At 42.1% G+C, this 27083-nt stretch overlaps 1 protein-coding gene across 5 annotated transcripts in view; it reads right to left on the bottom strand.

The window, feature by feature from the left end:
* Window positions 1–27083, bottom strand: part of shroom3 (shroom family member 3) — a 66806-nt gene that overhangs the window by 11288 nt on the left and 28435 nt on the right. For 3 of the 5 annotated variants that reach the window (XM_026297998.2, XM_026298000.2, XM_026298002.1), the window contains 13 exons: window positions 15869–15994; window positions 13198–13416; window positions 10403–10722; window positions 10079–10319; window positions 9758–9813; window positions 8967–9444; window positions 8121–8547; window positions 7799–7905; window positions 7410–7559; window positions 5627–6102; window positions 4685–4912; window positions 4320–4530; window positions 3750–4062 (listed from right to left, as the gene is read on the bottom strand). In XM_026297998.2, the coding sequence (XP_026153783.1) occupies window positions 3750–4062; window positions 4320–4530; window positions 4685–4912; window positions 5627–6102; window positions 7410–7559; window positions 7799–7905; window positions 8121–8547; window positions 8967–9444; window positions 9758–9813; window positions 10079–10319; window positions 10403–10722; window positions 13198–13416; window positions 15869–15994 (3352 nt within the window). Of the gene's footprint in view, window positions 1–3749; window positions 4063–4319; window positions 4531–4684; window positions 4913–5626; window positions 6103–7409; window positions 7560–7798; window positions 7906–8120; window positions 8548–8966; window positions 9445–9757; window positions 9814–10078; window positions 10320–10402; window positions 10723–13197; window positions 13417–15868; window positions 15995–17481; window positions 18035–27083 lie in introns of those variants that run through there. The other 2 variants (XM_026298001.1, XM_026297999.2) reach the window with 2 other exon arrangements.

Below are 27083 nucleotides of genomic sequence, written 5' to 3'. Positions count from 1 at the left end.
GCAATGAAAATGTGTGCTGTTATCACACATCAACAGACTCAATTTAAAACAAATCTCAAGTGCAAAATCATCTGATAAATTGTTACAAGTGACAAGCTCAACATTTTTGCTAGTTGATTTTAATAAAAACCAAAGAGTGCCTGCAATCAAAAAGTGGAAACTTAACCAAAGCACCAGTCCAAAAACACTAGTATGGTTCACAATGTATATTTTTTACACCACTAAACCTTGTAAAGGACTGACAACACCATGCAGTGACAGCAATTGTATAATGTAAAAAGACAGAATGTCTGCTTGTCTGAACCTTAATGATGTTTATGTGACACAAGCGGCTCTGATCACCAAAGGAGATAAAAGACCAATTCATCCTTTACTGCATTCCTGAGAACTCTGTAGATGTGTGCATGCCATGTGTATATGTGTGTGTGTTTGTATGTGTTATCGTTGCCATCATCCACAACGGACAGCGCCCAGCCAGGCTCTCTGGCACCTCACAGGAAACTTTGAGGATTCTGGTATTTCCTGTGTGACTCAGCCTTAAATGTCCCTTAATAGCAAAATGTCACCAAGTTAACTGTAGTGCCACGAGTACCATAAATGTCAGCAATTAATTTTAGACCAAAATAAAAGTGACATCTCATTCATCTTCACAGGCTACCTGTGAAGATGAATGAGATGTCACTTTTATTTTGTCAGTGTTAGACATGAAGTTTTCTACAAATGTAATTAACCTTGTTTACAAAATTTCAGCTTGATAAGTGTGTGATGTGTGTCATGATATATCACGATAAGTCATTGACTTTGTTTATTAGGTACTACCAGTCAGGTTGCATAAAATTTTACATAGTTTGCATAAAATATACAGTTAAAGTATTAGTCCTATTGGCAGCTAAGAATTATATTTCTACTATTCACTGGAAATATATTAATTTCTTAAACCTTCTATAATTTCTATTATCCTGAAGCTTGCAGGTGTGTTCAGTGTTGAACATGTAATTTAGCTACTCAGCTCTGATTGGACAGTCATTTTCTCACATTGCCACTATGCTGGCTGCCACATGATGAAGTTCCTTTCTCAAACACTTCTTTACTTATATTTTCTGAAGGAATCAAGGAGTCTGGATTTGTTGTGTCCAGACTGTGAGAGAACATTTAGCATAAACCTGACATTCTAAACATCTTGCCTTCCCATTCCTGTAGTTTATCATCTCTCTCTGTCCTCTCTCTCTGTACCTTCTGCAGGTGTCCCTGGTCCTGGAGCTGTATATTGCTGATGTGCAGTTACTGGCTCCACCAACCTGCAGTGTCTATTTGTTGTTTATTGTTGCTGTCAGTGGTGGCTGGCCAATACAAGGCTCTTGTTCTTCTAGACCTTAGTACTGCATTCGACACACACATTACCTCACCACAACATCTTATTACAGAGATTGGAGCATGTGACTTGTATCAGAGGAACAGCGTTAAAATGGTTTATCGGACAGATTCCAGTTTGTTCATGTCCATGATGAACCTTTCACACACACAAAAGTTAGTTATGGAGTTCCACAAGACTCTATGATAGGACCGATTCTCTTCACCCTGTACATGCTTCCTTTAGGCAATGTTATTAGAAAGCACTCTATTAATTACCACTGCTATGCAGATGACACTCAGCTGTATCTATCTATGGAACCTGTTAACACAAACCAGTTAACCAGACTTCAAGCGTGTCTGACATACAGGCCTGGATGACCAGTAACTTTCTACTTTTAAATTCAGAGAAAACAGAAGCTATTGTATTTGGGCCTAAAAACCTCAGAAACAGCTTTTCTAAAATTAGAGCTACTCTAAATGGCATAGCCCTGGCCTTCAGCACTACTGTGAAAAACCTTGGAGTTATTTTTGACCACGACATGTCCTTTAACTCACACATAAAACAAATCTCTGGAACTGCCTTCTTTCACTTACGCAACATTGCCAAAATTAGGAACATCCTGTCTCAAAATGACGCAGAAAAACTAGTCCATGCATTTGTTACCTCAAGGCTAGATTACTGTAACTCATTTCTACCTGGATGTCTCAGTATGTCCATAAAAAGCCTCCAGTTAATCCAGAATGCTGCAGTCCTGACAGGGACTAGCAAGAGAGATCATATTTCTCCTATATTAGCTTCTCTTCATTGGCTCCCTGTAAAATACAGAATAGAATTTAAAATCCTTCTTCTCACATACAAACCCCTTCATGATCAAGCTCCTTCATACCTTAAAGACCTCATAGTACCATGTTATCCCAATAGACCACTTCGCTCTCAGAGTGCAGGTCTACTTGTGGTTCCCAGAGTTTCCAAAAGCAGAATGGGAGGCAGAGCCTTTAGCTGTCAAGCTCCTCTCCTGTGGAACCAGCTTCTAGTCTGGGTTCAGGAGGCAGACACTCTGTACTTTTAAGGCTAGACTTAAAACCTTCCTCTTTAACAAAGCGTATAGTTAGGGCTGGCTTCAGGTAACCCTGAACCATCCCTTAGTTGTACTGCTATAGGCCTAGACTGCCCGAGGACCATCGGTGCACTGAGCTCCCCTCCCCCTCCCCTTCCCCTCTCTTCCTCTCCTCCCCCACTCACATGTATATTCCACCATTGAATGTCACTAACCTTGTGCTCTCTCTCTCCCCTAGTTTGTGCTCTCTCTCCCTCTCTCTCTCTCTCTCTCTCTCTGTACCTTCTGCAGGTGTCCCTGGTCCTAGAGCTGTTTATCGCTGATGTGCAGTTACTGGCCCCACCAACCTGCAGTGTCTATTTGTTGTTTATTGTTGCTGTTCTTTTCTCTCTGCTCTATCCACTCACCCCAACCGGTCGAGACAGATGGCCACCCAAACTGAGCCCGGTTCTGCTGGAGGTTTTTTCTTCCATTAAAGGGAGTTTTTCCTCTCCACTGTCACCAAGTGCTGCTCATAAGGGATTTGTTGGGTTTTTTGTTTTTGTAAAGTGCCTTGAGATGATTTGTATTGTGATTTGGTGATATACAAATAAAATTAAATTGAACCTGAATTAATATATTAAATATAAATCCGTATTTGTGCGAAAAAAACAAACTGCAGCAGCTCAACTTGGGGCGAACTAAACATCACCCAGTCAGTGACACAGCACAGCCAATCAAAGCTCTCAGACAAGACACATAGCAACAGAAATTCAGCCAATCAGCGTCGGGTAATATGACGCCTGAAGGGCGACGATTGTGGAGTGACAGCGACCTACAGTGATGCTGATACCTGAGAGTCGCAACTTCAGCTTTCTCCTAATTCAGTCAGATTTATTCTTCAGATTCAATTTGAAAAATAACTTTGGTGGAGAAATTACAGGTTAAAGAGCTTGGTCCAGATCAACGCGACATCATAATCAAACAACAAGCTAGTGACAAAGGTAAAATATGTGTGAGAGCTTTCACTCGTAATTGGTAACTTACAGCAGGAAGACTTGGCTAGCTAACGCCATGTTTTGCCGTGAAAAAACATAACTTATATACTTATATAGCAATATTCCCTAAACGGATTAAGTTGACCTATACATATATATATATATATATATATATATATATATATATATATATATATATATATATATATATATAAACTTATTATATTAATATAAGAAGATCAACAGTCGATTTAGTAACTTTTAGGAGCTTTACTACTTTTAACCTTTTTTTAGTAGCTTTTTAATTTTTTAATTAATTAATTTTAATTAAATTTGAGCCTTTGTGAGACTTCAGTGTTACCTGGTTTAGTGACTCTACAGTGGGGGAAGAGCGGGAGCGGTAGTGCTGGGATGTTGTTTGTTTCTGCTCTGATCGCTCTAGGAGATCCTCAGCAGAAGCTGACTTGCTGGAACTTCGAGATGACTTAGAACTCTGCAGAACCCCACTGAGCTGTTTGAACTGTCCCACCTTGAGTTGAGGCCCTGAAGCCTGCTGCTTGTGGTCCAGGCGTGGGTCTTTACTCAAAGACTGACTATGTCTGCTGAAACCTGCTTCAGGGGTGAGATTCTGGAGGGTCTGGGCATGAAGCTTAGTAAGGTAGCCAGGACGAGCACTGAGAATAGAAACCAGTAATATTGTACATATTATTAAACTGCAATAGTAATGTAATAATATTTGGATTGTTAACCAACAATTCATCTTATTATGAATATGAACTTCAAACCATGGCAAATTATGTTGTTGAGCTACTTTGGTCTGGATCAAGGCAGTAGTGTAAACAGCTATCAGCCTTTCATTCTGATCTCTACTGTAAATCCAAAGTGTTTGTATGACCAGAGTTATATGCATTGGGTTTCTGGTTTTGGTTACCTAGGTGGTGAAAGCGCTGGAGGCCTTGGTGTGGTCACCCTGCCTGGGTAGAAAAGGTTAGACTGGAAGCTCCGCAAATCAGCTCCAGGAGGGAGAGGGGTGCAGATGCGTCTCTCCCCAGAGGAGGAGTTTTGATCTGCCACAGAGTCCTGGAGGGAGAGCAGGCTGGAGGCAGAGGAAAGGCTGAGGGTATCTGAGTAACAGGAGGAGACTAGAGAGAAGTAGAGAAAGACAGGAGGAAGGAATGAAGGAGGGGAAAAAAGGAAAAATCTTTGCTTTACTTGCCATCTATCCTTCATCCATCCATCAAATTATCACCTTTACTGTTTTCCTTGTTTGTCCATATACAATATTACTCCACCCACCTGTATGGTTACTGTTGTCAGGTTGCAGATAAGCACTGTGAGGCCTTAGTTCACTCCTCTGTTCTCCATCCTCTCTCTTTATGCTTCTCTTCCTTTCCACATACTCTGCAAGAGCATTGTGCTGAAGGCGCCGTAGGTCAGGCCTTGACGTGGTGTTCTGAGGAGCCCCACTCCTGACACGGCTTGCCACAAGTTCAAACATCTTCTTTTTCTCTACCACGCTGGTCTCTGACAAACAGGGAGATTAGGGTCATAGCCCATGGTTAGCCACATACAGACTCCAGGCTTTTATAATGTCATACTAGACACCTAGTAAACAACACTATGAGCATTCTGGGGTTTGTGCAATGCACACCTACCATACAAGTTTCAAAAAAGACCTTTGCTCTCACAGGGACTAATTATTCTTCATAGTTTTGTTCACTACAATTTCTAGAATGGATGTGGTACCAGATCAAACACAATACTTCTTAAAATACATTACTTATTGAGAAAGTAAGTTCTTATGTAGGTTTCTTATGTAATATTTAACCATATTTTTATTTTGTCTTCAACAAAACCAGCCAGTTGGGTTTTCAAATGCATCAGTGTTTAATGCCATCTTAACACAAAACAACCTCACAAGAACCTTTCATAAATAAAGTACAAAATACTAAAAAATGTTAAATACTAAAAAATATGACTTAGCATTTGTTACTTGTTTTGATACTTAGCAATCTTAAGTACCTGTTGCCAAAGAGGCATTTCAGTCAGTACTTCAAAATTAGAGTGGTTCAATTTCCAGACTGAGTCTTCCTAAACTGTGTTTTAGTAAGTATACAGCAAAACATAAAGTTAGCCCTGTAGTGAGGTCAACTCTATCCAGACCACAGAATGGTCCACAGAAACCAGAATCAGCTTCAGCTGTTTTGTAAACTGGTTTTTATAAGGATTTTTAGTTACCTCCTCCACGTCTGAAGAAGGCAGAAGTTTCTGTATCTGACACCCCAACCTCATTCATATTCTCTGGCACTGAGTATGAGCGCTTCTTCTGGTCCACTGTCAGACGCTTACGGCCGCAGATTTGCATTGGAGCAGAAGGTCCAACTGGTGGGACACTGGGTAGGGATGGGGGACATGTGCTTTTAATCTCTGGGCTGACTGCATGCCTCTCCTTTGGGGTGTGTGGGGAAGTGACCTGTGGTGGTGACTGTGGTGTGATGATGATCCCCTGTGGCTTGGGCATGGTTTTTGGGCCTTTTTTCTCCAAGGAGTGGTGTTGGGCAGGGACAGGTGAAGGTTCATCTGTGCTGGAGAAGGACATAGGAGGAGAAGCTGCAGGAGGCAGATGGCTGACTGATGAGCTGAGGTCTTTCCGAATGAAAGAGGTAGACTGCAGGACCTTAGACTGGGCATCTTTCAAAGAGTCCCTGTAAGATCTGATTAGACAAGGTTCAATGTTATAAACCTGTGTAATAGTCTGCCTGAATATACTTTCTGAGGTATCTGTAGCTATCCATAAACCTATCATGCTCACCTAGAGTCAGCTGAGCCTCAAGTCAAACCTAACTTAAACACTTGTCTATAGTCTTAGATATTGTAACAGTGTCAAACAACAAACTTAACTGTTAGAGGGTTATAAACCTTTTGGATTCAGAATCATTTTAACTTTATGATCAGATCTAATAAGTAGGAAGAAGGCTGTCACCATTCAGAAGGTTGGGATGCCTTATTACCACACACAAATACCTGCTCACTAATGAGCCAGAGTTCAGTGACATAAGCCTACTGTACAGCTAGCTATTACCTCACAGATAAGGGAACAGGGAACCTGAATTGCAGATGACTAATCTTTGAGGCAAACAAACATTGTGGTTAAGGAAAACTGCTTCATTCTTAAATTATTGGTGCTAACATGGATAACAAAGTTGTTAACATTAGTGGTTGAGTGTACCTAGATTCCCTGTTCGTCCTTGTGTGATACAAGCACTCTGGCACGTCCTGAACAGACAGTAAACAGTGACTGGGAATGCTAACCTAAGGCTGTGGGTGATGCAGTCTCCTGTTATTAGTGTATGTCATTTAACCTGTCAGTGGAGGTCCAGGTGGCATGCACCTCAACAAGCCTGCTGAGGTTCAGAAACCAGTTTAGAGCCTGGAGGCATGATGCTCTAACAGACAGTCATGTGATTCTATCAGTGACACATGCCTGCAAAAGCAGAACAGTTGATAACACCATGCCACCGTTGATAACACGGTGGCATGGTGAGGAAGGTTTAGCTGAGGGTAACTAGCAGTTAAGCTGGTAGGTGAGGCTGGGCTAGAAGCTAATCTAACATGGCAGCAACGTGCTAGCCCATTAAGACAGTTTTGAAATAAAAATTAACACCCTGAGTAGCAGAAGGCAGTCAAGTCATGAATAGACTGAGAAATGAAGAGGTTATGCAGAAATGAATAGGAGAAGGTGTAGATAACTATTGTTGGCCTAACAATAACCAGGTTGTGCATCAGAAAGCAGCATAACAGCAATTATTCCAACCTCGGCCAGTTCCAAGTAAAATGCTGACCTCATGCTGATGGAGTCTGACCTGTCTGTGAACTCTGATCTAGGTAAGGATTCTGAATTGCTGGAGGATTCTAACCTGTTGGGGGCACCATAATCTGGCAAAAACTGCTGAGGGACTCTGACCTGTTGGTCGACGACCCTGACCTGTTGGAGGACGCTAATCTGTTAAAGGGTTCTGACCTGTTGAAGGATGTATCCTGCATGGAGCCCAGCATCTCTTGGATGTCGTGCCTCAAAGGGGAGTCCTTGCTGCTATTACCTTCCCTGGAATTATCCAGCTGAAAGCTGCTGCGGCTCCTCTGGAGGGCTGATTTGGGATCTGCCAGGGTTCTGAGCAGAACACAGAAATGTCCTATAAGTCCTTTTTGAAAGTCCAGCAAAGGTGACTCAATTTGACAAAAACTATAAATGGATACAAACTATATGTACCCATAAGTTGGAATTGTAATAAACCTATTTTGGCAATGACATTTTCTGTGGATTATACAGATCTGTGGCAGAAGATAAAAGCTTTCACACTTTTCGTTATAGAGTTAGTTATACGTGACCATTATCTCCAAAGCTTATACCTGTATTGCATGTGGTCACAGCTGCCACCTCTGTAGCTCATTGTTCTGTAGGCTCTGGTCCCACTGGTGCTTCTCGCCAACATGTTTCTCAGATCTTTCTCAGTCATCTGATTTTGATGTCAGAAAACATAAAACTGTGACGCAACCAACCAGCTAACATGGAGCAAGGTTTTTACAATTAGTAGGTAAGTCTTGGATGAAACAAATCTTATCTGGTCAGTTAAAAACATATGCTCAAAAATGCATTTCTGTATCAAGGGGCTTTTTTATACAAATATGACTGACAGGTCATTGTGAGCTTTGAAAGTCTGGTTTGAATTACCCGCACATTTGTGTTGCTTGTGCTGTGACTACGCTGCTTTCTGGCACGTTCCCGGCGCTCAAAACAAATGACTTTCTCCAAGACAGAGAGGCTACGGGCAGGTCCCTTGTTATCATCACCAAAGCTACTGTTGACCTGGGTACTGCTGGAGAAAACATTGTCAGGGCTAGCACATCTCTGGACCTCAGCAAGGGCATTCTCCAGACGTGTTAGTGGGTGTTCTGTATCTTTTTCCAGCTCTTTGTGGTCCCAGTTCTGGTACTGCAGAGCTGGTAAGGTGCTGGGGTGACTAGGAGAACTATGGGAGACGGAGGTGGGTGGAACCTGAGACTGAGGGTCAACAGGTAGGTGGGGAGTTTGCCCCTGTCCCTGGGCAGGCCTGCAGAATGAAACTGGATCTGAATAAATGCTGATCTCATCCACTGACCTGAAGGAAGAAAGGGGGAGAAATGGAGTACACGAAGTAAGATAAGCAGGAAGACAAGTTATCTGTGACAATCCTTTACACTTTTTCTGCAAAGCCCTCAGTCTGGAAGCCTTTTGATCTGTTTAGATACTGACCTACTCAAAGACCAAGTAGTTGATTGACTTTGACCTATGAAGGACTCAGTCCTGCTGAAGACCTGCTAGGTCTGATCTCAGAAGCCGTTTTATTATCCATGTCAACCTAAGTTTATTTGCCAAACTTAGACATTGTGTCAAAAGAGACAATGTTTCAGCAGTCACATTATAATCTGACCAATTGATGAATTTTAGTACTATAACTATAATGTTATAACTTTTTACTACTTGGTGACAGAAATATTAATATATTTTTATAAAACAAGACAAAAAACAAAATATCACCTTTCTTCATCATATGTTTGTGTCCAGTGCTGGGAAGAGGCCAATGTTGAATAAGAGGACTGTGGGTATGGTGAAGAAGAAGGGTTATTTTGGTATCCATTTTGTGTAGTACATATTTTTCCATCTCTTAGCCCCTCTGTTGTGGTTTCATCATTTCCACTGATTCCCTGCAGCCCCTGGTGCTGCAGTCTGTTGCTCTCTCTGGCAAGGGCAGGGTAGACTCTTGGGGAGACTCGCCCAGGGTTGGAGCAAGGCATTTGTGCATAATGGGGCTCAGGCTGGGGGGCAGAACACATGCCTGTGGGAAGAATAAGCCGGCTGGACTCGTGGATAGGAGCTACAGATCCAGCAGTTGGTTCAGGAAGTGAAGGTGGCTGGGCAATGGCTCCACCCTGCCGAGGTTTTGTCGTGGGGCTGCTCTCTGGACTCTTCTCTATTACCGTGTGGAGGTAACCCTCTGTTGCATACATGCTTTTGGCTGGAACCACAGTATTCATATTTAGAGCAAGAGTAATACTGAGGATTAATGATAACAGAGCTTGGACTAACTAATGAACTAATTAAAGAATAAGTTTTTCAGCTTGCATTTTATTATTCCCATCTACAAGAAAACTGTACAGTATATCATCATGAAGACAAGCTCTATGTCAGAAAAAAGCTAAATTTATACTACGAGTTTTCCATGTATTTCTACATTGATATATTTCAAACCTTTTAGGAACATCTTCAGCATCAGTGGTAGAGCAGAATTGAATATTACTGTATATTGGCATTCAGTTGGAAATATATACCTGCACCTGTGACCACCGGGCCACTGGAGTGAGGCCAAGAACCTTTCTGCAGGGACCTGTGTAAAATACATCAGATTATACAAAATAAGATGAGTTTAGGTGAGATTTTCTTGTACTTTCACATATTGTTCCTACCTGTTTTTTGCATCATGTTACCATACTGTATCTTACTATTTCATGTTGAAATATATCACCCTGTGCATTGTACCATATAAGAAGACTCGTAATACACTTTTACATTGGCTTTGTGTGCTTGCTGATAATCATTTTCACCATTATCATTGTTGTATTAGTCGTAGTTTTGGACCTGACCCTACTCACCGTAATGATCGGGCATGTTCCAGACTGGACCAGGAGTTTGGTCTCTCGTGGTTCCTGATGGCTGCATAGCTGTCACTGCGCTTTGGCAGAGCTGGCGCACCCTTTAGGCTTTCATAGGAGCTGTGGCTCGTTGCTGGGCCCCATATTGGACCCACACTATGTCTGTTAGAAGCTGGCACACCACCGCTGCTGCTGCTTCCACTGCTGTTGCTGGCACGATAACACACACCACCCACAGAACCTGGAACCAATAGTACAAAGAAAATAATGTCATCATATCAAAATTGTTTTAACTGAAAACCACTCGTGAAACCAAAATGTTACCTTGCAATTCTCGGTTAAGCCCTGGCCTCACCCCTCCCCCACCTCTGAAATCGCTGTTATGTAGCAATGCCGCGGAGCTTAGCTCATGCTCTTGGGATAGGCCCTGCTGCTTGTCATAAACTGTCCGGGCATAACGCATGTCAGCTTGGTGCATCTCACCACTTCCTCCTCCTCTCTGAGAGACTGTCTCAAGTGAATAGGAGCGCTCTGGGCTGAAGGATGGGGTGGAGGCCAGGTATTCTGGGATACTGGAACTGGTGGAGAAAGAGGAGTAGGCAGAGTCTCGTTTGCTGTGAAGGTGGTCGATGCTATTGGAGGACCTGGAACATGAGAAGAGGTTTAATTTAAGATCACTGAACCCTATGTCACTGAGTCAAGTTAATTTGGAGGGGAATCACACTAACAGTAAGCCCAGACTGAGCCATACCTGGCCAGTGCTCAGTAGCAGCTCCTTGACTGCACCGTGACAGACCTCAGTTCTATCTCCTTCAATATTACATCATATCATGCCTCCCTTTTAGTTTACTGAATGTAAAATATTAATTGTCTATGCTGTTAATATAGGAAAAGGCAGGCTGAGATACGTACAGCTATGAAGGATGCACCAGGCTACATTGTCAAATTGCAACGTAAAGCTGTAATTGAGAAAAAGAACACTCGCAATACGACAACCCACAGTGACACAGTCAGTACAGGGAGGGTCACAGTACAAAACAAGACTTTGATGCCCAAGTGAAAAATAAATGTATTGTTTTGTACCTAAATTATACTTTTAGCATATAAAGGGTGCTAAGTGTATTTGTGTTTGTGTTGAAACATGGTAAAAGTATATTTTTGGTAAGCCTCCAAAGTACAAGATTAGTAAAAGAGTTACTGATACAAAAAAAGCATATTCAAAGTAAATCTTTGTAACATATATTGAAATGATATCACTTAATTAATAATTTTGCATATTTCTTAAAAGTTCACTTCAAACATATTTCTAAGAATACTAAATTATATTTTCCAAAAGTATATTAAATTACTGATTGAAGTTTTTTTGTTGAAATTGTGTAATTCTTTTCAAAATGACTGTAAAATAATACTGTAAGCAGGTGTCTGAGCTGTGTCAATGTGCACTTGTGCTGTTTTACGTGGTCCTGTTGCCTTGTCTAAAAGAAAATAGTTTCTGATGGTAACTGTTTCTTTAGAGCCATCTCACAAGCTGTGAGTGGGACTCAAAAGAACCATAGAAAAATAAGACTGGCGGTTGTAAGAGAACTAGAAAAGAACGCCTCACAATATCAAAGCTTTTTGCGAGAAGGTTATCCTTCAGTCTCAGAATATATTAATAAAACCAACATGCAACGCGTTAACACGTGGGCTACAGAAATAGAAATTCAGGCAACCGCAAATTGCTTAGGAGTTAATTTATTTACTTTTTTAAATGGCCATTGGATTAAATATAGTTGCGGTAAGCTTTTAAGAAGCCATCTATTTGGAAACATCATTCTATTGTATTTCATACATACTTAAAGTGAGTTCAGAGAATATTTCAAGTAGCTACATTTACTTTGGTTCAAAATGTATTAGTTTCATTTTAATACAACTTCAAGTATTATGAAATTTAACATTTAAGAAGTATACTCAATATACTTATAGAAAATACACTTGGGTAATCCTTTAGTTCTTTCTCCTCCAAGAGAGTATCATTGTTCATGTCTAACTATGCAGTCACACAACAAATTCAGGATAGCCCTTAAAACTAGAATTCCAACCTTGTTTCCAGTCACATACTAACCTCAGCTGGGGCAATCTCTGGAATTTTTATAAACCTTCAGACAGAGGTGGGAAGTAACAAAGTACAAATATAGCCGCAAGCGCCGATGAACGGCCCTCGCCTCGAGCTCACCCGGCCTCAAACTCATCAATTGGTCAGATTCAAACCCAACAATGTGTGTGTGATTTATCACAACTCAAAGGTGCCAAAAACGTACGTCAACTGGATGGGTCCGGCAAAAGAAAACCATAAAAATTAATTACGAAATTTGGCATAACTTTAGCTGCCCCTCTTGTATAGATGAGGCTGCACAAGAAGGAGCTCATTTGGTCAAAACCCCAAGGATGAGTTTGTTCAAGTTCGAGGTGAGCAAAAACACCGAACCCAATGACCTCAAGTAAAAGTGACCTCAAGTGGACTTCCTGTTGGTCATATGACCTCGACATGATAAGCTTTTTTGCTTCGCCCGACATGAAGAATAAACATGCCGAGTTTGGTGACTGTGCGATGAAAAAAATGTCGGCTGGGCTCACTGAAGAGCCGTTCTTTTCAGGTCTTATATAACATCTATAAAATATAAAATAAAATATAAAATTTTCACGCGATTCTGATTTCTGGGCACATTTTGGTGAGTTTTCACACATGTTCAGGGGTTCAAATTTGAGGTCGTGATGGAACGTGAAGAAAAAGAATCATAATAGTCCTAACAATTTCCAGACCCACGCCCGCTTGGCAATCATAATATATACATTTTCAGAAAGGTCTCGCGCATCCCCACGTCATGGTGGGGTGTTGAGTTATCAAAAGATGTATTGTGTATCATTGACAGCAAAAAACATTTTTACTTTTTACTTTTTTACTTAAGTACATTTCAGACCCTGTACTTTCTTACTTTTACTTGAGTTGTCAGTACTTCTACTTTTGCCAGTCTTTTTTCACACAAGTATCTGTATTTCTACTTAATTATAGAATGTGAGTACTTTTGCCACCTCTGCTTTCAGACAGGAATAGCTAAGGTGTGTCTGTTTGCATGAACCTGGCAGAGGATAGCTGGTGGCAGGAGGAGTAGGTCAGATGGGGTCCACTGTGAGTGTGGTGCCCAAGTGGGTGGTGGTGCTGAGCCCCGGAATGAAGCTGGGAGGACTGGGGATGGTCCAGGCTCTCCATGCTGCCCCTAGAGCTGTACTGGTCTGGACTCTTCCTCAGGTAGCTAATGCCAGAGTCGAACCCGCCAGACAGGTCGGTGGTCGAGGCACTGAGAGATAGAACAAAATCTACTTTTTTACTCAAGGGGACTAATTTCATGCTTTAGATGTGGAAATGTATAGTCTGACATGCTAGATCATCACATACTTTAGACACTTTAAGTCTTGCAGTGCAAAGAACAGAAGAAAGACATGGGACTCCTATTGCATGCTTTCTGTAACTTGCCACAGAACTAGCATAAGGACAGTTAAGAAAATAGAGAGGGAATGATAATCTGATATTCGCTGTAGTTGTGAGTTTTCCCTCCTTGTTTACCCTGCACTGCATACAAATTATTTAAATAAAACAATCTGACATGACAAAAATCTCTTTAAACAAATTGTATGTTGTCTTCACTGTGTTTCATGGCCTTCTAATTTGATTTCTGTGCATAAAAGATGATAAAAAGGTGATCCACTTACTCCAGTGCTCTCAGGAAGGTGTGATTACCAGAACATCTACATAATAATGAGTATGTCTGAAAGCAGCCTTATATGTGTCTGACTGCTGGTTGTACAGTGCCTGCTGAATCTGCTGTTACCTCACTCAAGATAACTGACTGTAATGTAAATGTTTGTGTGTGTGTCTGTCACAGTTTGACCCATCAAGTCCTTCAGCCAAACACACCTGCTGGAAAAGAGGACAGCAATACCTGTACTGGTTCTGCCTGTATTTCTCTCTTTCTGTTAGTACACCTTTGTTTCAGTTTGACTTTCTCTATCTGTCCATTGTTTGACAATTGTTGTTCTGCTTAAACAAAAATGTTGTGACAAAGCTGTATCCAGATCCACACTTTACTAAAAGGACATGAGTGTGGTGTGTTTGTGTGTCATTGAGGGGGGATGTTGCCATGGGGGATGGTGAGGTGGGAGGAAGGGGCATCAGGAATGCCCTTGTCTGGAGCAAGTGACATCAGTGCAATGTGCAACACACACAACCTTGATGCACACACATCTGACATACATATCTGTAGTTGTAGGACCTCCACTGATATTTCTTAGCATCTAACCCTAACCCTTAACTTAGCCTACTTCTGATCTTAATCTTTAACAGCCGTCCAAAGATTCCTCACTTTCGAAATATATCATCAATTTCTCAAATGTTTCCACTTTTCAAAATACCTCTACTTTCCAAAAATGTTCTTTTAAAGTGACTCGAATTGGTCCTCGGAAAGATAGAAGTGTTACAGGTTTAAATTCCGTGGGGCTCTCAGTGACTGAACATTTATTTCTTGTCATTAATAACAGTTACTTTAAAAGTAACTTTAAATGATTTTATTTCAGTCTGTGATCATTTAAGATAAAAAAAAACACATAACTGAAAGTATTATGCACAGAATCAAAGCTTAAGTTTACTGTTTCTGTAAGCAAAGTGATATTTGATCACACTTACTTTTTTTAACATAACACATTATTCAGACAGTCAAAAGTCACACCATATAACAGACAGCAGCAAAAAGCTGATCCATCTCTGCAATTCTGTCACTTAAATAAATCCCTCCCCAGTTACACCAAATATTGATGAGTTCTATAAAAGCATTCTCACAAGTACAATGCAAACACATCGTTTTTATCACAGCCTTAATATATTGATATATGGGTCCTGTACTGGCCACATTTGTGTTTTGTGCTACACCAGATGTGATAAACTTTATTAAACCCCAAAGGGAAATTCAAATGTTATGTCAAACCACAATTGCCCATTAATTTTGTAGGAAGACTAGGAGGCTATAATTACTTGCTATAATCCATTCTTCCTTTGCAGAAATATTATTCTCCTTTTCATCGAGTGGGCATACATAAAATAAAGGCCAATTAAAAACAGTAAAAATGTAAAAACTGCATATTATTTTAACCTGGAAGCTGAAATCTTGAATCAGGGGCTGTTTAAGGTCACGAAAGAAGACTACTCTTGCTGACATCAAAAAGTACAAGAAATCTGCCTGTCCTGTATGTAAACTAGCAATACACTGATACGACTGCCAGGAATGTAGGAGTAATGAAACTGCTAGAGAGTTGGTTCAAAATAAGTTCAACTTAACTAGAAGGTAAATGGAAAGCTTGTGTGTACTGATGGAAGAACAATACACATTAAAAACAAGGCCGACACGTGTTATATGCACTGAAAACTTCAACAACACAGTGCAATGCAATGTGATTATAAATGCACACAAGCTTTTTACTGTACACATCTGCTCAGAGCTACAGCAGTAACACTAAAGTGGTGTTTAAAAAAATTCCAAAACAGAGCTGCTACATAACCTGCTGCCTTAAACTGTTTAAATCTTCCAGACAGATTTTTGTGTATTCTGCATTATTTTCAAATTCAAATGATTTCCTTGTGGTAGCCTTATGCTGGCTATGCACCTGACACTTGGCTAGTGTATCAACTAAGCCAAAGAATAACAATGACAGGCAGCACTAGAGCAAAGGTTCTTATTAGAACTGCTTTTCAGCACTCACCTGGCATGATAGCTGTGGTGCCAGGTACTGCTCATTGTGTCCATCTTGCCCTCTTCTGACTCCTGTTGACTTTCACTAAGCTTTGTTGAATGCCAAGAGTGAGGACGAGATGCTGGCTCACTGCGTCTGTTGGGTTTACAAAACAATGAAAGAATTATTCTATAAAGAGTAATGGACTCATGGGTATGTTTATAGTACAACAGCATGTTCTGACATCAAACTCAAGTAAACGGGTGATTAGCTGTAGAGGATATAAAATGTAACACCTCTAGTCAGCTGTCATGGGTGAAAAGCAGAGAGACACACCAGGCCTAAAGGTCATGTTGTTACCTAACTCTAAAGGATGTCCCCTCTGTCACTGGCTTTGAAGCAACACTTAGACCATAACACAGAGAAATGAAATAGGAAGTGTTCAAATGTACATGCTTGCACTCAAGGCACTGACAGCACAGTTTTGGTTTCTGTTGTACACCATGTTTGTCTCTTTTTATTCTGTAGAGACACAGCCCTTCATTTACAGGACCATCAGATGTCTGACAGTAAAGGGAAGTGACCACTGAGCAGAGTTTACTGTTAGCCTGAACACTGCATATCACAACTAAGTACTGTTGTGTTACTGTGTCCTCCAACAGTCCTCCTACAACATACAAGCACACACACACAAACATGTAGGTCTGACTATAGCTGACAGCTCTTTGATATAATGCATTCACACTCCCCTCACCCTAACCTGAACCATCACAACTTAATCCACCTAAATACTTAACCTAGCCTTAACGTAAACCTTGGGTTATTTTTTCTTTTAGTTTTTTATTCTTAAAAGAGTGTATTCTTCAAAATAAGATGCACTGTCTTGATCAGTGAGCCTTGCCAGTAAATGACATCTTATCTACTTTTTGTATTTTCACATTTTTTGTGTATCTGTATAAACTGGCATATCACAATGACATTTTCAGGGACAAGTGTTTTGTTTGTAGTGATAATCTTCAGCACATCAAAATGTTATGTTATCTATCCAGTCCTGATGACAGAAATTACACAGACGTCAAATAGAATAAATCCTCCCTCATCTTCTTCATATTTGACATGTTCTGCAGCTATTTATCCTCAAAAATAAACAGGAAAAGATTTTATCTGAGTAAAAATGAAAGAGACATGAAAGCCTGTATGTCTCTGAACCACAGGATCAGGTAATAACAGGACATGACTGGAATACTTCAACATGTTATCATTGCTGTTACATGCTGATATTGCCACTCTGCATTAGTTTCTGGAGGTATGTGTCTCGATATAGGCTGTGTTTCAGAATCAAACCTGGACCACAGTAAGATGATATTCACAACATCAAGGTTATCTCAAAGCCATCAAAACTACATATAATGCACAAAGTCTATGTCAGAATCACCAAGTCCATGTCCACTTTATAAAGGTTTCAGTGTAGTTGCCATGGCAGATATATATTCATGTTAACTCATTTACTTCACTGTTCCATTATAGAAAATCTTTAGGGAAATAACCAGTCTCCTTTTGCATGACAAATCTTAGTCTGACCTCTTTCACTGACCAATGCTCATCTGTCTGAGTGAATACATTCAAGACATGACCTGTTTTACCTGGAGGTGAACCTCAGGACTTTGGAGATGAAACCAGTCGCCAGGCTGTTGACATTGGCCTCCGATGGTGACCGACACAGTGCCCCGTCTGACTGGCCCAGCTCTGCCTTCTTCTGCTTCTTCCTGAGCTTCCTCCGATAAAACACTTCCAGCAGCTCCATGGCTCAATGTAAAGTCCACTTGATTTTTTGTTTCTACTCCACTGCTTTCTGTTCTCCCTAAATTTACTTCTGTAACTTCCTCTTTTTCTTTTAGAAAGTGCCAAAGTCCATTTCCATTTAGTGTTGTCTGGTGTGTTTCTATTTAGGAAGCTCCAAGAAATGGAATTTACATATGTAAGACATCCAAAGCCTCTTTTCCTCTTCTGAAATTGACTCCACCACAATTCACTTTACCTCTTGTATCTTCAGTTGTCTTCTTTTGCCATATTCTTTTTACTCTACAACTATTCTTTTTACTTTTTGAACCTTTATCGAAAGAATCTTGCATCACTTTCCAAAGTACTCTTCTCATTCAGTCAACTGAGTCTCTAGTGCTCCAGTCCACTGTTCTTTCTTTTTTTGAAACATGCAACCGCAGCAGCTGCTCCACTACTCCTGTATTTTGTCTACCTACTCCTCTTTTGCATCAGAATCCATCAAAAAGACTCCCCTCTACTAACCCCATCTCTTCCAACCTCAGGTCTATTTCTTTGCTCCAGTTCCAGTCTGGGGCTGGCACATTGAACTAAGTAGTGCTGCACTGGCCCCTGATCCCAAGCTTGTTAAGCAAATGAAGCAATTAAGCATCATTATGCTGCTGTATGATAAAAGCATGAAGTAAACATCCTTGGCCTGGCTCAGTCTGGATGGTAGCTGCTGATGTGGTGTGTGAGTGAGAGACACTAAGCGTCTAACAAGAGAGAGAGAGAGAGAGGAAGAGAGGAGGGAGGAAAAGAGGTAGGCAGGGGGTTAGATAGCAAGAGAGAATGAGCAGCAAAAAGTGAAGGGGGATGCAGGAAGATAAAACTGCTGTTATGGAGAAGATATAGAGGAATGAAGCAACTAAAAGACTGATAGAGAGATGGTAGAAAGAGGAAATAGATAAGAAAAGGGAGGCTGAAAAAGCACTGAAGGATGAGAGCAAGCAAACTCCACAATATTCTTTCCTGTGTAATAATCATTAAATCGAAATAAAACAGGAGGAGGTGCAAGGTAAAGAAGAAGCAATACCAAATGCTATGGTAAGAGAGAAGGGAGAAGCAGCAGAACAGTGAGGAAGAAAGGGACACTGGAAGAAGTGTGAGGACAGATTAGCAAAGTTTATGACAACTGGATATTTTTTCACTCACTGCAGCAGAAATGGATTTTGAAGCTGGGGGGAGAAAAACATCTCATGATGCCACGTGGTTTCAGAGTGAACAATGAGCTCACTCTTACTGTTTATTATCACAAGACTGGCGTACAAGACCATGGAAGAAGAACTGTTTCAACCGTTAAATCCTTACAAAACATCTTCTCAAAGTTTCCTAAAACCCAATTAGGATCACCATGATACCTCTCAGACCACAATAATCTCTTCTAGGACCCACAGAAACCTCATTATGAACTGTGTGGACATCCCCAGAAACAACTGGACCACTGGAACCCATTTAAGAACCCTGTCCAGTAGCCCAGAACTTCTCACAGAGAGAAATGGATGATGGTACAGAGTGTGTCACAACCAACCTGCACTTCCAGTTCCAGATTTTTAACTTCATGTAATCCCTGTTGCTTCCTCCTTGAAGGTGCAGAGTGGCATGTTTGAGTAGGTGCCTATATTTAAGGTCACTTTTTAAGCTTTGGTAATACCTCAATACCTGAGTTTCATCAGAAGAAATAGACACACGCATACAGCGCATGTGTGTTCTGCTGTGGATGATGAAATGCAAACACACCCTGAATTACAGATGGGAACCTACCATCCTCCCTTTTATGAGATGCGTTTCTGCATACAGAATACACCAAGTTCAGAGCCCATATGTGGGAGTCTAAACTTGGCAAGTTCAGTTCAGGAGTCCAGAGTGGGAGGAATTGGCATAGCAGCATTAATACCAGCAGCTCAGCCAGGCTCTATACTCCAGGTCAACCATACATTACTGTACTGTGGCAAAGGGTCAAACCCAAGTTTGCAGAGAGGAGACTTTATTGAACACCAGAAGACAAAATTCAATGCAAGTATGCAGGAGAGAGACATGAGAACCAGGAAGTCATGGATCCAGGGAAACAGGAACAGGGACCAGGAAAGCTGTAGTCCAATGATGTGGAACCCAGAAAGAGTGAGAGGTCAAGGAGACTCAGGAGAATGTGACCTCACAGGGAAACTGGAATAGGGAAGCTGGAACACAGGAACAGGGAGAGACCCAGAAAACTTGGGAAAGCGTGGCAGGGAAGCTGGGGTCTGGTGACATGGAACATATGAATAGAGAGAAACCAAGAAGACTCAAGAGTTTGCCCTCTCATTTGGAAACGGAACCAGGGAACACTGGACTCAGGAACCAGCTTGGAGCCGAGGAGATTCTGGAGAGTGTATCCATGCACAGGGAAACCGGAGCCAGGGGAGGCAGGAAACAGGAAGCACGGGACTCAGGAACCAGGAGGAGATCAGGAAGACTCAGAAGAGGGTGGCAAACTCACAGGGGAGCCAGGGGAAAACACTGGAGCTCAGAGACACAGGAACAGGGAGAGACTCAGGAGAGTGTAGCCTACTTACAAAGAGGCTGGAGTCTGGTGACACAAAACACAGGAACAGAAAGACCCAGGAAACTTAGGAGAGTGTGGTCTCTAACTAGAAAATAGATCCAGGAAACATTAGACAGGAATTAGAATGAGGCCAAGGCAATAGGAGAAAGAGAAGCCACACACAGAGAAGGGTCAAATCACAGTACAATCCAGCAATGAGGTGATGCAAGAAGCTGTCTTACATAAAGCTCCTCCTAAAGAGCAAATGATAAACAGGTGTGGCTCATCACCTCATTGCCTAGAAAACATTTACACACACACGAGGAGAGAGAGATTAGGGGGTGGAGAAAACCAGGAATCAAAGCAGATGCAGGTGAAATTAATTAAAGAAGATAAATATAAAGCCACCTGAGACTAAAACAGGCGATGCAGAAAATAGAAGCCAAAAATAAAAGTCCAAATCACGAAGCCAGAACATGGATCATGACAGTAACAACAGAAGGAGCAGTAAATTAACCAAGATAAGATTCAGGATGGGTAGCACACTGGATTAGTGGTTAGCACTGTTGCCTCACAATGTGAAGGTTCCTGGTTTGAAACCCATCAGGGACCTTTCTGTGTTTGCATGTTCTCCCTGTGCTTGTGTGGGTTTTCTCCAGGTACTCTGGTTTCCTCCCACAGTCCAAAAACATGTATGTCAGGCTGATTGGTGACTCTAAATTGCCCATAGGAGTGAGTGTGAGTGTGTGAGGTTGTTTGTCTCTATGTGGCCCTGTGATGGACTGGTTGGGATAGGCTCCAGTAGGTCCCTGTGACCCCAATTAAGAATAAGAGTCAAACATAGTTAGGCTGCTAGCTGCTGAGACAGCTGGTCTCACTCACAGATAAACATTTTAGATTCATTCTGGCTTGCTCATTTTCTAGGTTACAGTATTATTACTGTCCATAAATTAATTTAGAAATTATAGAAGATGCTCCTTATTACTGCAGAATTTGACTGAAGATGGCCATCACATTTTTCACAGTTTTCTTAAGAACAATATGGGCATTAGTTTTATGGCTTTATTTCCAACTTTATTGTGAAAGACATGCCATCACTTACAAAATGTGTGCTTGCAGAAAACAAAAAGAAAGACTGACCTTTTAGGAGGTTCTATGTGACCAATACATGTTGAGCCTAGTGTAGCACTAGAAGTAGATGCAGATTTTAGTTGAAAATCTGTAGCAATCTGGTGAGCAGCTAGGCATGTAGCATGTCCAAAACTCATAGTTGGGTCAATGCCCTAATAGTTGGGTTGGCAGTTTTGAGCGCTGTCCAAAACCCAGCAAAGCAGACGGACTGGTGAGTAGTCTATTAGCTAACTGCCCATAAAAGGCATGTCACTGACAGACAATGTACTCTAAATATGCTATTTTATTAAAGAAAACATATATGAAAATATGTATTCCATGTAATTTTTAATCTACATATGGAACATAGACAGCCCAAGTCAGATTGTCTTTGCTGTCCTGAAAAATCAAAAATGTTTTTAATGTACTAAAGCAGATTTATAGTGCAGCTTCCAGTGCATTAAGTGCAACTTGAGTGGTTTCATTTTAACACTTCAAGTATAATGAAATTTTGCATTTAAAAACTCAATTCAAAACTACGAGAGAGATCAGCCAAGAACAAGAAACAATGATCACAGAAGAGAAATCAAGCTGTGGTGTTAGGAGAATGTGTGGAACACAGGAACAGGGCAGGTGTCCTGGTGAGTTAGGCTAAAATGGTTAAATGTAGGCATAGTATTATATTTTGAAAAGAATAAGTGAACTTTAAAGAAATATGCTAAATTACTAGTTAAATAATATTATTTCAATATACTTTGCAAAAATTTACTTCAAATATGTTTTTTTTGTATCAGTAACTCTTGTACTAATCTTGTAATTTGGAGACTTACCCAAACGATACTTCTACTACCTTTAGCACACTTTATATGCTGAAGTATAATTTAAGTATAAAACAATATATTTATTTTCCATTTTGGTATGCAGGCAGAGTGTGTCTCTCTGAACACAAATCTTATCTGTTGCCGTTGGGAGAAGTTCCCCCTCAATACTAATCTCTTTGATATACCTGGAAAGCAAAATTATAACAAGAGAACTGGCCAAAAGTGTGGCTTCAGAGGACACACTTTAACTGTTCGTGTATCAGTGTGTATGTGTATTAAAAGTGTGAAAGTTAATAGCTTGTGTGTGTTTAGGGCATGACCTTCTTTGAGGCCCTAGGTTGTGTGTGTATCAGGACACAATTAAATTAACAGGTTTCTATTCTGATTCTATTTTCTTATTTAATCTCCTAAAACCACTTTAAGAACCATCTGAACTTCCTCAAGGGACTTGTAGTACCTTCTTATAACCACTGGAGTCCATCCTCTGTAGAGAAATTAAATATATATATGTATTGAACATGAAAGTTTATTATGTTGGGTTTATGAATTATAAATATCATAATCCATCTTCATAATTTGAGGCACCAGATCCTTTAATGGCAGATCAACCAGTCAATTAATGTCCTCGGGTTTACTGAGGCTCGGTCTGTTCCGCTGTGGGCTGGTCCGACTGCAGTCTGCCGGCGGGTTTCCAGGATAGATGTAGGCGTTCCCCGAAGTCCTGGGCTGCAGGCCTGGAGTCCGTTCATCGCTCGCCCTCTGTCTGGCCACTGCAAGGTCGTCCCACGGAGTTTGGTTGATGTGAGATGGTCAGCTGGAGGTGAGCTGTTAACTGCAAGACAGCCACACGCATGGAGAAGAATGTCTTTGTTTCTCTGCTCTACGTGGGCAGTAAAAGCAGTCTCTACTTCATCTTCTCCTCAGAGAGAAAGAGAGGGTCTCGAGGAGTCTGCAGATCTCTGGAAATCTGCAAAACGCTTTCTGAATCTGTCTGGAACTTATTGATGGCAGGATGTAAAGCAAGAGGGTTTCTTTGTCAAGAGCCAGTGATCTGCTGTTTATCAAATGGAGTCTTGACGGTGAAGTACTTGAGCGCCTGTACCATCCCCTGTTGTTTAGCTTAGTAGGTCACTAAGAATTTTACAGCCATAAATTATCTAAAGGATATAACTTAATCAGGAATGTGAACATATTCTACTGTTTTAGGTCCACTACGCCTCTCATTGCCCTTGGAACCTTTTCAAGGCTCCTAGAACATCGTCAAGGATCCCCAAAACATTCTCAACAGCCCATGTTTTTCAAAGACCTATAGTCCTCACAAATCTCATGATCCTGTTTCTGGACTTCCTTGAGTTGAACTTTTGATTTGGTTTTATTTCTTGTGTCACTTGGGTTTATCCCACGTAGTGTTATGTTAATTTCTGCTGTCTGCTTTGATTTGTTTGTCTCCGCCCTCATGTCTCTCTCCCTCGGTGTGTGTGTGTATGTGGTGATTGGCCTCACCTGATCCTAATTAGTAATCAGTGGCAGGTGTATAAATACTTGCTCTATGCCTCACCTAGTTGCCGGATTGTCCTGTGATTCTCCCTGTTGGCAGTCCTGTTGGCTTCTGTGTTTTCTGATTCCTTTGTGAGTGTTGTTACCGGTTCACTGTGTGTGGCTCCCTTCTCCCCTGCTTTCCCCTCGTGTGTGAGTCCGGTGTCTCCTGGTAGTTCCCTTTGTGTGAAAGCGCACTCATCTGAGTTTCTGTGGCCTATCTCCATACCTGTGTTCCGTGTTCCCAGACTCAGATCCGGCTTCCCCATTTCCCTGTCGCCATGCAACCCTCATTGTTCCTGTGTTCCGTGTTCTCTGTGCTCTTTCCCAGAGTGTGCGTTCCCGGACATCCCCTGTGGATACTTGAGTTTGGTGTTTGAACTTGGTGGTTTGCCTGCATTTTGGGTCTGATACAACTTATTACACACCATACGTGACAACAAAGGCCCCTTTGAAACTACTAAAGAATCTGTACAAGAGTCTCCAGATAGCATGTCAGTCTTCAGCCAGTCTGCCAGAGTCTCCTCAGCCTGACTCTCCAGTCCTGCAGTCTTGATGCCGGCGACGACACTGCCAGAAGAGGCCATCTTCACCTCCAGTTCCTCTGTTTGAGTCTTCGTTTCAAGTCTTCCCAATGGATCTGCAGCCTACGCTGACACCACTGTATCACCAGTTCCAAGTCTTCACAGTGGGCCAGCCGAGATTGCTGATGGCACTGCAACCCCAGATTCAGGTCCTCCCAGTGGGCGGATTGAGGGCACCACCTGTTCCTGAACCTCGTCCCAGCGGGTCAGCGGCCCAGACTGACGCCCCTGCATCACTGGATCTGGGTCTTCTCCGTGGGTCAGTGGTCCATGCTGATGCCACTGCAGCACTGGTTCCGAGTCCTCCCAATGGGGCAGTCATCCATGCCGACACCATGGCTTCACCAGTTTCGAGTATTCCCAGTAGATCTGCGGCCACTGTATCACCAGTTCCAAGTCTTCACAGTGGGTCAGCTGAAATTGCTGACGCCACTGCAACCCCAGATTCAGGTTCTCCCAGTGGGCGGATTGAGGGCACCACTGTTCCGGATCTCCCTAGTGGGTCAGCCGACCCTACCGGTGCCACTGCACCACCTGTTCCTGAACCCTGTCCCAGTGGATCAGCTGGTCATGCCGACGCATCTGTATCTTCAATATCAGGTCTCTCTAGTGGATCAGCCGGATCTGCCAATGCCACTGCATCTCCTGTTCTGAGTCTTCCCAGTGGATTGGCCGGGCCTGCCGACGCCACTGCATCTCATGTACTGAGTTATCCCAGTGGGCCGGCCAGTCCCGCCAACGCCACAGCAACTACAATATCAAGTCTTCCCAATGGGTCGGCTGGTTCTGTCGACGCGACAATGTCTCCTGTTCCGAGTCGTCTCAGTGGATGGACTGATCCTACTGACACCACTGCAGCCCCTGTTCTGGGTCTTCGTTCCAGTTGGTCGGCTGACCCTACCGACACTTCTACTTCTTCTTCTTAGGATCCGCCTGGTGGGTCGGCTGGTTCTGCCGACACCACTTTTGCCCGTGTTCCGGACCGCCTGATGGGTCGTCTTCCAGAGCCATCCCATGTTCCAGTTCGCCTGAAGGGTCGTCCTACAGAGCCGCCCTGTGTTCAGGTTGCCCTGAGGGGTTGTTCTCCAGAGCCATCCTGTGTTCCATTGCGCCTGAAGGGGATTCCTCCATGACTGTAGTTACCTACCTGTTGCCACTGTGCGTGGCTCCCTTCTCCTGTGCTTTCCCCTCATTTGTGAGTCTGGTATCTCCTGGTGGTTCCCTGTGTGTGAAAGCGCACTCATCTGAGTTTCTGTGGCCTCTATCCGTACCTGTGTTCCGTGTTCCCAGACTCCAGCTTCCCCATTTCCCTGTCGCCACGCAACCCTCATTGTTCCTGTGTTCCGTGTTCCCTGTGCTCTTTCCCAGAGTGTGCGTTCCTGGACATCTCCTGTGGATACTTGAGTTTGGTGTTTGAACTTACCAGAGTGGTTTGCCTGCATTTTGGGTCTGATACAACTTATTACACACCATACGTGACAACAAAGGCCCCTTTGAAACTACTAAAGAATCTGTACAACCTACTCACTAACTCCAGAAAGGACTTCAGCCTCACCAAGGACTTTCAAAATATGCAGATACACAGTAGCCTAAATTGACCACAACCACAGAAATGTTTGCTCTCTGACTGGCTGTCTGGTGTTTTTTAAACTGTGTAGCTGACTTCTTTAAATATCAGTTTGATCAATAGTTTAACCACTGTTCTGAATTAAACTGCAGGTAGCCATAGCAACTGTGCTGATGCATCAACCTAAGCCTAAGGCCACCAAAAGTCAAAGCATATTACTAGACACTGGTATGTCCCAAAATGATTAACTGTATTGTGTGTCTTTGAATTGTGTGTGCGCGCATGCGTGTAGTGTGTGTACGTGTGTGTGAGAGAGTTTGTTTGCATTAGGCTTGGGTGTGCTTATGTTCTCATGCAATTATGTGATGATGTTGTTTTAGAAAAATGTGGTGATTCAACTAAAGAATCTGTGAAGGAACGGGTAAGGAGCAGGCAAGGAAGGCAAGAACAGAAAGAAAAGGAAACAAGTCAATGGGGGGGGGGGGATTAAGGTGGGAAAAGAGAGGAAAGGAAAAATTTGATAAAAAAGAATAGGATTGTGTTAGAGAAAAAGCGACTGTCTCTGTTGTTCCCTCACCCAGACTCATGGGGCTCGGATGCCCTTCCCCTCAAGCCCCCACCCCCTCCTGTCCCCAGTGCTATCTGATAACCACAGAGAGCCCAGGGGATTGTGGGAGAATCAAGTCATTCTGCCTGTTTATTTGACTCTGTGACAAACAGTTGAGCACATTCTAACTACATCGTTATTACAGAAGTCACCTGCAAAGATGTTGCTCATAAGCAGACACTAAGCTGTGAAAACAAAATTTAAACTTTAAGGAAGCACACTGTAATTGTAATGGCCACTCCTGAAGCTGAAGCTGTAAAATCTACAGACGAGATGTTTCAAAACTGAGACATAGTGAAAATACTTTGAAAATGACTGTGGGAAAGTGGACGAAAAGATACAAGGAACATCTACAAAACTATGTCTGTAGTGGTATTAGCTCCCTCGCGAGGCTGTGATGTGCATTACACACACGCACGCATGCACGCACGCACGCACACACGCTCGCACGCACACACGCGCGCGCACACACACACACACACACACACACACACACACACACACACACACACACAAGTCCATTCAGCTGACCTCCATATTAGGCTGAAACTGGCTGTAGCAGAGTGTCAGTATTTATAGACTGTTGTCTGTATGCAGTACACTTATACACACAACACGATGTGTGTGTGTGTGTCAGTGAGTGTAAGAGAAAATGAGAAAGAGGAATGTGTATCATTA

Source organism: Mastacembelus armatus, chromosome 12 (assembly GCF_900324485.2).
Source record: "Mastacembelus armatus chromosome 12, fMasArm1.2, whole genome shotgun sequence".
Classification (NCBI taxonomy): domain Eukaryota; kingdom Metazoa; phylum Chordata; class Actinopteri; order Synbranchiformes; family Mastacembelidae; genus Mastacembelus; species Mastacembelus armatus.
Note: the sequence above shows the minus strand (reverse complement) of the source record. Positions and strands in the feature narration are given on the sequence as shown.